The 9,488-nt window shown below is 46.9% G+C and overlaps 1 protein-coding gene across 1 annotated transcript in view; it reads right to left on the bottom strand.

Moving 5' to 3' along the window:
* ASS1 (argininosuccinate synthase 1) overlaps nucleotides 1-9,488 on the bottom strand; it is a 38,580-nt gene that overhangs the window by 23,080 nt on the left and 6,012 nt on the right. The window contains exons 5-8 of the mRNA XM_026712440.2: nucleotides 8,147-8,203; nucleotides 7,101-7,175; nucleotides 3,691-3,761; nucleotides 3,459-3,489 (exon numbers count right to left, since the gene is read on the bottom strand). Of these exons, the coding sequence (XP_026568225.2) occupies nucleotides 3,459-3,489; nucleotides 3,691-3,761; nucleotides 7,101-7,175; nucleotides 8,147-8,203 (234 nt within the window). The remainder of the gene's footprint in view (nucleotides 1-3,458; nucleotides 3,490-3,690; nucleotides 3,762-7,100; nucleotides 7,176-8,146; nucleotides 8,204-9,488) is intronic.

The following is a 9,488-nucleotide window of genomic DNA, read 5'->3' as shown; positions in this document are numbered from 1 at the left end:
TTTCATTTTTCTTGGCTGCAGACCCCCCTGTTTCGAATTTAGGAATAGAGCTAAGTTCTTGACTTACAACAGTTCGTTTAGTGGCCGGAGTTATACAAGGGCACTCACAAAAGCGAGCGATGGCCATTTTTTCACACTTAACGACCATTCTCACCCATCAACATTCAGGTGCTTTTGGCAAACGGGCTCAGATTTATGACGGATGCACCGTCCCGGAGTTGTTATTTTTTCCCCCTTTTGCGACCCTTGGACATGCAATGGGGCAATCCCGGGTGGACTTATTTCACAAACCACAGCCATTCACTAAAATGGGGGCAAAACTCACTTAACGGCTGCCTCACTTAGGAGCAGCAAGAATGTTGGGCTCCAACTGTGGTCGTACATCAAGGATGGAAAGTTGGATGCTTTGGAGGACCAGAAGTGAACAGAGAAAGAAAAATGTGGGGACAGGAAGTTAGAAAACACCCGAAAAGCAAAACCAGGTATATCTGCAGGTGTCCCAGCCAGCAGCCCACGAAAAGAACTTTTAAAACATAAAAATAATCTCTGTTGCTAACTGGGGGGGGGGTATTCTTTTATCCACCTCCCCCCGGCCCTTATAAAGGTGAATCCAAATGGTTTTCCAATCGGGTATCAATGCCTTCCATTTATCCCAGGCGACCGGGATCGCAAAAGCACCTTTGAAGGGCCGATGGAAGAAGGGGAGAGGAATGAGAGGGTTGGACTGGAGAGAAGCCGAAAGAATAGGGGCCGAGAGGAGGGGGGAAATTGGAAGTAAATGGTCCATGAATTAAACTATGATGCACAGCTATCAATGCCGCAAATGGTTTATTCATCCAGGTTGATATTGTTGTGGCTGAGACTGAATGAAAGCCTTTTTCAGGGTGCCCAGATGAAGTTAAAGCAAGTAAATTTCTGTCTTTCTCGACATTAGCTGCCTCATTGCTCCTCAATCAGGCCTCACAGAGGCAGAAAATAGCTCAACCATCTGTTTTCAAATCCCCTCGACTGGCAGGACTCTGGTGGGGAGGGCGCGCCGAGGGAGGAGGGGAGGGGAGGAAGGGGGAGAGAGATTTGGGGGTGGCCTGGGGCAGCCGGGGAAACAGTTTTCCCACCTTGGGAGAAATCCAGGGCTCCCAGGGCCGGGGGTGGAGGGTGAAAAATTGCAGAGGAAAGGGCCTTTTCAAAGGGGAAAGAAGGAAGGAAGGAAGGAAGGAAGGAAGGAAGGAAGGAAGGAAGGAAGGAAGGAAGGAAGGAAGGAAGGAAGGAAGGAAGGAAACGAGGAAAGGAGGGAGGAGATGGGAAGAAGAGGAAGGAAAGAAGGAAAAAGGGCGGGAGGAAGAAAAAGATGAGAGAAGGAAGGAGATTTGAAGAGGAAGGAAGGAAGGAATTGGGGAAAGGATGGAGGAAGGAGATGGGAAGAAGAGGAAGGAAAGAAGGGAGAGAGGAAGAAAAAGATGAGAGAAGGAAGGAGATTCAAATGGGAAGGAAGGAAGGAAGGAAGGAAGGAAGGAAGGAAGGAAGGAAGGAAGGAAGGAAGGAAGGAAGGAAGGAAGGAAGGAAGGGTGGGTATGGAGAAAGAACAGTCAATATAGCCTCTAATCTAATATCATATATGGAGGAGAATGATATCGGGCCAAGAATATTCTCTGTGCCCCAAGATACTCCAATCATCAAATCCATCTGACTGAGAAGAAGACCAACTGGGACCTCCAAGTCAAGAGCGACTCCTTCTGGGACATGACGAGATGTTGGTCTCCCCCGCTCAGTCCCGTCTCCCCCCACAGCCTTCCCCCTCGGAGACCAAACTGCCCCAACCCAGGGTAAAGAAGTCCGCTCCGTTGGAAACCAGGAGTTCATAACGTTTCAACCAGAAGACCCAAACTGAGGTGCCATAAGCACCCGAAGCAGATTTATGGATCAGGCCCAGAAGCCCTGACTCTGGGCTCAGAATTTTCATGGATGACTTTGGGCTCATCCACCTCTCCCAGGAAGGCACCGGAGAGACAGGCAGGAGGAAAAAAAAAATTTCTGGAGTTTCGCTTCTCCTGACCCCCCCCCCCCCGCCCCCAACCTCGATGTCTGATTGTCTAATTAGCCCTGATGGATGGTTTAAGTGGCCCTCCTGGCAGCAGGACTCCATCGGAGCATGAAGTGGAAGGAGAGGCAGAGGTACGGCTAGCAAGCAACACAACTTTTCTTTCCCGTTCAAGACGTTCACAAAAACAGCGCCCAGGTTGGCACACAATGAGAAAATGGGTGGGGCGCCATCTTCCATTCGGCCCAAGATGGTGTAGGGTCTCCTGGCTAAGCAAGGGGGGGTTGGACTAGAAGACCTCCCAGGTCCCTTCCAACTCTTTGTTATTCTATTCGACTCGGAACAACCTGGATAGCCTTGACACAACCAGTTGCTTCCTGGGTTGCCCAATTAACCCAGGTTCTGTATCGGAAGCAACGGCGCCAATTCTATGCTCACTGTGAGAGAAGGAAGGAAGGAGATTCGAAGAGGAAGGAAGGAAGGAAGGAAGGAAGGAAGGAAGGAAGGAAGGAAGGAAGGAAGGAAGGAAGAGAAAGAAAAAGATGAGAGAAGCAAGGAAGGAGATTCAAATAGGAAAGAAGGAAGGAACGAAGGAGGTGGGAAGAAGAGGAAGGAAAGAAGGAAAGGAGGGAAGAAGGAAGAAGTCAAGGAAGAATTTGGCCAAGGGTTAATACATTCTGCATAGACATTCTTCGTTCTACTAACTTGACTTTGAGAAGGATTTCCACAGTTCTGAAAGCCCCTCTTCTTTGGACTCCTGGTCTACAAGGACAATAATCATTGACCACAAGAATGGATCTTCCATGCTCTAGTCTTCAATACTAAGGGGGGTGGGGAGGAATCTAATTTTGACCCAACTTTGGTTTGAAGACCAACTGTTCCCTGCAACATCTGAATAAGTTTCTTACAGACTCACATTTATGACCGTTTCAGCATCCCCAGAGTCACCCGATCCCCTTTTGCGTCCTTCTGACAAGACAAGCCAGATTCACTTAACAACAGTGGCAAGAAAAATGGTCAAGCGGGGGAAAACTCACTTAACAAATGTCACCGCGTAGCAATGTAAGCTTTGGGCTAATTGTGGTCACAAGTTGAGGACTACCTGCATAAAGTGGCATTATCCCTTCTCGTGATCTTGATGCTGCCTCTTTGTTGATTATTAGCAAGATGACTTTTAGCAACCTGATGTTTCGTTACTCCAACTGGTTGGTTTGTCTTCACTAATGTTCTTGTTTTGGGTTAGGGTTAGGCTCACCTCACACCAAAGTCAACATCCGGTTTGCCTTCTCGCATGATACGAGATTGACCTACTGGGGTTTATTTATTCAACCATGGTTAAGGCAACCCTGGGACAGGGGGAATATGATGGGACTGGAGAAGATTCCCAGATGTTTCTCCAAGCCACCAATGGTCCTCTTACCTTGGGGTTCTCCAAAATACCACCTTCATAGCTTTGGAGGACGAAGACCCAAGCAGAAAAAAAGAAGAAGAAAAAAGACCAACACATAATCAAGTTATTAGCATGATGAGAAAACTTGATGGGGGAGTGGAGGAGACCATTCTCTATTGGAAAAGTCTCAAGGCCGCTAACTCTCCCACCAATAGATTAGACAAGGGATCCCAATCCAACAAGGGTTGTCCCTGCCCCTCACCTGATATGCATGAGGTTTTCGTCCATACTCCAAGGATTAGAGGGTGTGGCAGGAACTGGAATTCCATGATCCTGAAATGACATGGAGGGATTTAATGAAACTTAGCGAAAGGGAGGACTAGGGTTGACAGGATAGCAGTCTTGCAATATTTGAGGGCTACCACAGAGAAGAGTGGGTCAAGCTGTTGAAAGTAGCCGAAGGCAGAAAAAGAAGGGAGGAGGAGAAAGAGGGGGAGGAGGAGGAAGGAGGAGGAGGAGAGGAAGAGGAAGAGGAAGAGGAAGAGGAAGAGGAAGAAGAAGAAGAAGAAGAAGAAGAAGAAGAAGAAGAAGAAGAAGAAGAAGAAGAAGAAGAAGAAGAAGAAGAAGAAAGAGGGGGAGGAGGAAGAAGGAGAAGGGGAAGATCTACCTATACTTATGGTTCCATCTCTGCCTGCTTCCTCCAAGCGTGTGCACTGGTGATCCTACACTTCCCACACCCATCTTGTCCTCCCTTCCCCTTCCTTCCTCTCCCCCCACCCTAGACCGTCCTAAACCCAAGCTCTGTTACAAGGTCGCTCCACCAGTCAATTAGCTGGAGATGTTTCTCCAAGGGAAATGGCCTGTGAAAGCTGAGCGCCGGAGTAGCAGCAGCAGCAGCAATCGCTCCATGGTAAGCTTGTCAAGCAAGGAAAACAGCAGGACGTTCAGAGAAGCCAAAGCACTTCAAGTGTTTCGTCCAGATTTCATTTCGCGGTCTCTCTCTCTCTCTCTCTCTCTCTCTCTCTCTCTCTCTCTCTCACACACACACACACACACACACACACCTGTGCAAGCTGCTATTCCTTGAGACTTGCCCTGGCGTCAACAACAAAATCTCTTCTATGGGGATCACCATCCTTTGCCCACCCGAGAGACTTACACATACACTTTACAAACTCCGTTGGAAACACATACGAAGTTTCTTCTGGTTTGTAGAAGGAGGCATTCTTCTCGCTGGGTGTATCTCAACCTGGACTATTTAAACATGGGTGGACTTCAACTCCCAGAATTCCCCAGCCAGCAGGCTTTAAGAGGGGTGGAATTCAACTCCCAGAATTCCCAGCATGCTGGCTGGGGAATTCTGGGAGTTGAAGTCCCCCCATTTTCAAGTTGCCTACGGTTGGCACATTCTGACACAGGATTAGGGATTGCAATTGCAGAATTCTCACTCCAATCGTGAGGATCATCTGTATAAAGTTGGCAGGAAATGTTTAGGACTAGTCAGCAGGAAATCATGGAAGCATATTCATTGCAGGAAACAAACCAGCAGAGGAAGAGGAGGAGAGGAGAGGAAGGAAGAGAAGGAAGAGGGGGAAAAAAGAGGAGGAAGATGAGGAAGGAGAAGGAGAAGGAGAAGAAGTCGTTAGTGTGAGAAAAGACTCAATGATAGTCCCAAAAATTGGGTCCACGTTTAAGATGTTCTGCTGCTTCCTAGGCCATTGGAGAAAATAAAGTAAGGAAAATAAAATAATAATACAATACAATTGGGTAAAATTGCACCAACATAGAACAGGGTGGGAAAATGTACATCTGGGGTCTGACTGGCTCTGAGTCTTGAGAACACAATTCTGCTTGCAACTGTTGTAAGTTGCAACTCAACGTCTGCAAACACAAGGTTGGGAATCCGGGGTTGAAAGAAAGAGAGAGGAAGCCTCGCAAAATCCTCAGGTGCTCCTTAGAATCCAGGAACAATATTTGGCCATTGAATGGAGGGCGAACATGTTTTTCCCATTAAGCGTCCCATTTCTCTCTCACACAAACACAAGCATTGAAAAGTCCCCCAAAACTCCTCTTTTAATTGCCTTACTCCTTCCTTAAAGCTTTTTCAAGCAAAGACAGGGAGAACCAGGAATAAAAGGAGGGGAAAAAAAGAAAGGAAGGAAGAAAGAAAACCGGACCACGCTCAGTTTTCCATATAATAAGCGCCCCTAATTAAAAACACGCGTACGCTGCTGTCTTAACAACTCACCTACTTGACAATTTGTTTGGCAACATATGGGTGACTCTTGTAAATTTCCCCTCGAGGCAGTAAATAACAGATGGCAGGAAAAATAAAGGAGGATAAAGACAGCAACCCTGAAATACACGTGTTTTTCAAGTTCAGGGTGGATGGATGGGCATGTTTGCAAATACAAAATAAATAAATAAAAAGACTGTCAGGTGGAGGGGGTTTTTTTTTCCTTTTCTTTTTCTTTTTTCCCCTCCTGTGCCCAGCTTTCAATTTCGGGACCTTGGAAATCATTTACTCTGCTTTAGATAGCAAGGAAAAAAAATATAGATAGATAGAAAGATACATGGGACTTCAAGCAATTTTCTGGTTTGTACACAAAACGTTTCTTTTCTTTTTGATTGATTGAACACAGTTGTCAAACGTTTGTGAAGAAGAAAAGGGCCCCTGGTGAGGGAGTGATGCAAAACTCCTCATCTGTTTTATTGTGACTTGTTCTGGAGAAGAGGAGGAGGAGGAGGAGGAGGAGGAGGAGGAGGAGGAGGAGGAGGAGGAGGAGGAGGAGGAGGAGGAGGAGGAGGAGGAGGAGAGAAAGGAAGGAAGGAAGGAAGGAAGGAAGGAAGGAAGGAAGGAAGGAAGGAAGGAAGGAAGGAAGGAGGGAGGGAGGGAGGGAGGGAGGGAGGGGAGGAGGAGGAGGAAATGAAGGGGGAGGGAGGAAAGAAGGAAGGGAGGAGGAGGAGAAAGGAGGGAGGGAAGGGAGGAAGGAAGGAAGGAAGGAAGGAAGGAAGGAAGGAAGGAAGGAAGGAAGGAAGGAAGGAAGGAGAGGAGAGGAGGGAGGGGGGGGAGGAGGAGGAGGAAATGAAGGGGGAGGGAGGAAAGAAGGAAGGGAGGAGGAGGAGAAAGGAGGGAGGGAAGGGAGGGGAGGAGGAAAAGAAAGGAGGGAGGGAAGGAAGGAAGGAAGGAAGGAAGGAAGGAAGGGGAGGAGGAAAGAAAGAGAGGGATGGAGGGAGGAAAGAGATGAGAATGAGAGGAAGGGAGGGAGGGAAGGAGGGAAGGAAGAAGGAAAGAAGGAAGGGAGGGAGGAAAAGAGGAAGGAAGGAGATGAGAATAAGAGGAAAGAAGGAAAGAAGGAAGGAAGGAGAGGAGGAGGAACGAAAGGGAGGGAGAGAGAGAGAGAAGGAAGGAAGGAAGGAAGGAAGGAAGGAAGGAAGGAAGGAAGGAAGGAAGGAAGGAAGGGGTGTCCGTTGTAACTTTGAACGGTCGCTAAATGGCCAGTCATAAGTCAAGGACTACTTGGAAAGCCAACCATCAACTACAAAGAACGATTCTAGGAAATAGTTACGATGCTCAGGCGAAGGCTGTGGTCGCTACCAGCTTGTGGTCTATGAAGAAAGGGTAGAAGAACCAGAAAGCATGAAAAAAGGTCAGGATTACAATTCTGGTACCTTAGCATACTCCATGAGGTCACTCCGTCCTTGGAAGCGGGTATAAAATTCGGGCATTCTCCATGGCGCAAGGATCTGCAGATACCGTGGAAATAAAGTTTGTTATGGCACTAACCAAAAACCAGTTTGGTGCAGGTGGAGAATGGAGAAGGCATCAGGCCGGGAAGGAAGAAATTCTCAGCTCTGCTCTTTAAGGGTTATGACTGGTTTTGAACATTGGACAGGGAGGGAGGGAGGGAGGGAGGAGGGAGGAAGGAAGGAAGGAAGGAAGGAAGGAAGGAAGGAAGGAAGGAAGGAAGGAAGGAAGGGGGGACAGAGGGAGGGAGGATTACAGTACCTTGGAGCTCAGAAAGTTTTGCCCTATGCTGCACCTTTTCGCCCAGTTAAAGGTTACAGACACGAAAATTTTAGGAGAATATAGTTTAATTAATTAACGTTTATATTATATGTCTTTGCATGTTTCTCCTTGTTCTGAGTTTGTTTTCCTAAGCTGCAGTGATTGGAGTTTGACCAAAGCTCGCAAAAACACTTGCAAAAATTCTGAATGGAGGATGAAACCTCATCCAGTTCTGTCCAAGGAATTTAAAATAATTCAATCTGAAACCATTTAAAAAATAAAAACAACTACTAGCTAATCAACAACAACAACAATAATAATAATAATAATACACCCTAACTTTTGCTAAGTCACTGTGCTATTTTAATTGACCCTTTTTAGGTCAATTAAAGCAGAATTTTGCTCTGGGCAGGATGAAAAAAAAAAAAAAGTAACCCCACCTTGGAATCACCTTTGTTTAGAGGGATTAAAGTGGAGATTTAAATGGCCTGTGGTGGCTCCTGCTTTGATATGTTCCCCGCTTTAATCCAATCGCCGATTCCAGGAAGATAAAATAAGCTTTTAAATTTGAGAGGGGTCCGTGTGTAACTTGAAGTCCAGGGGCTGGTCGCAGCCGCCTCAAAGCTGCCCCTCGGAAGGGGGAGGCTTGGTGGGACCGAAGGGGACTTGTGTTGTGCGTCGTGCAACGCACACAAAAAATGAGCTTTACCTTGATCCGAGGAGAGAGAGCGAAGTAGGTCAGCTCAAACCGAATCTGATCGTTGCCCTAAAAGGGAGAAGAAGATGGTGAGGATAAAAGGATTCTGCAAAATTTGCAAATCAGTTTTGCCCAATGGAAATGGTTCACGATAGCTTCCGTTTGGGAAAAATCTCTAGGTCGTTTTTTGTTTGTATTCCATGCCGGAATCACCTGGTTGCCTCCCATCTAACCAATACAGGAAGTCCTCGATTTATAACATGGAAGGGGTGCGTGTGAAAGGAACTGACAACCCGATTCCTCATACTTATGGCTGTCGCCAGGTGAGATGATCAGGATTTGGGCCCATCTGTGTGCTCTGCGTTTTAACCACATTGGGGGAGGGGCGCCAGACAGACAGACTAGACAGACTAGATAGATAGATAGATAGATATGGAGATGGGGGATAGATACTGTAGCACAGGGGTCTTCAAACTTGACAGCTTTAGACTTGTGGAGTTCAACTCCCAGAATTCCTCCTCCAATCATGTTAGCTCGAGAATTCTGGGAGTTGAAGTCCACAAGTCTTAAACTTGCCCTATACCATTTTACACAAGTGGCTGTCCAGTCTTTTCTTAAAAGCCTCCAGTGTTGGAGCACCAAAAATCCTGGAGGCACTGCATTCATTTCACTGATTAATTTTTCTAACTTGTCATGAAATTTCTCCTTAGTTCTAGGTCGCTTCTCTCCTTTATAAGTTACCATCCGTTGCTTCTTGTCCTGCCTTCGGGGGCTTTGGGGAATAGCTTGACTCCCTCTTCGTTGGGGCAGCCCCTCAAATACTGGAACACTGCTATCATGTCCCCTTTAGTCCTTCTTTTCATCAAACTAAACATACCCAGTTCCTGCAACCATTCTTTGTATGTTTTAGCATCCAATCCCTTTGTTGCTCTTCTCTGCACTCTTAACATCTTTTTTTGAACAGTGGTAACCAGCCCCTTCACTCTTTCTTCAGATTCAAGTGAGCGCTGAGAGCAACCGAGATGATCGTGGCTTGCAGGAGCCCCCAAGAGGTGGCGATGGAGGAAGACTCTCTGGAGCCAACATCTAACCCAGTTTCCTTCTCCCATCTGCTTCTCAGTCAGGGAGCCTCACACAGATGGTGCATTTAAGAAATGGGCAGCGCGGATCAGGGACCAAGAAGCTTTGGGGGCTCAGATTACGTTGAAGGGGTGACTGCCTCTCAACCCATTTGCCTGCAAGTCAAGCTTACTTGAATGGAAAAATGTTTCCAGGGGCTTGCAGCTTTCAGAAAAAGAGCCAAGAGAACATTTCTTTGAAGGCAAAAGGCATATTTTAAGTATGTTTAAGGCCG

Source organism: Pseudonaja textilis, chromosome 17 (assembly GCF_049901715.1).
Source record: "Pseudonaja textilis isolate UNSWEBS1 chromosome 17, rPseTex1.2, whole genome shotgun sequence".
NCBI lineage: Eukaryota > Metazoa > Chordata > Lepidosauria > Squamata > Elapidae > Pseudonaja > Pseudonaja textilis.
Note: the sequence above shows the minus strand (reverse complement) of the source record. Positions and strands in the feature narration are given on the sequence as shown.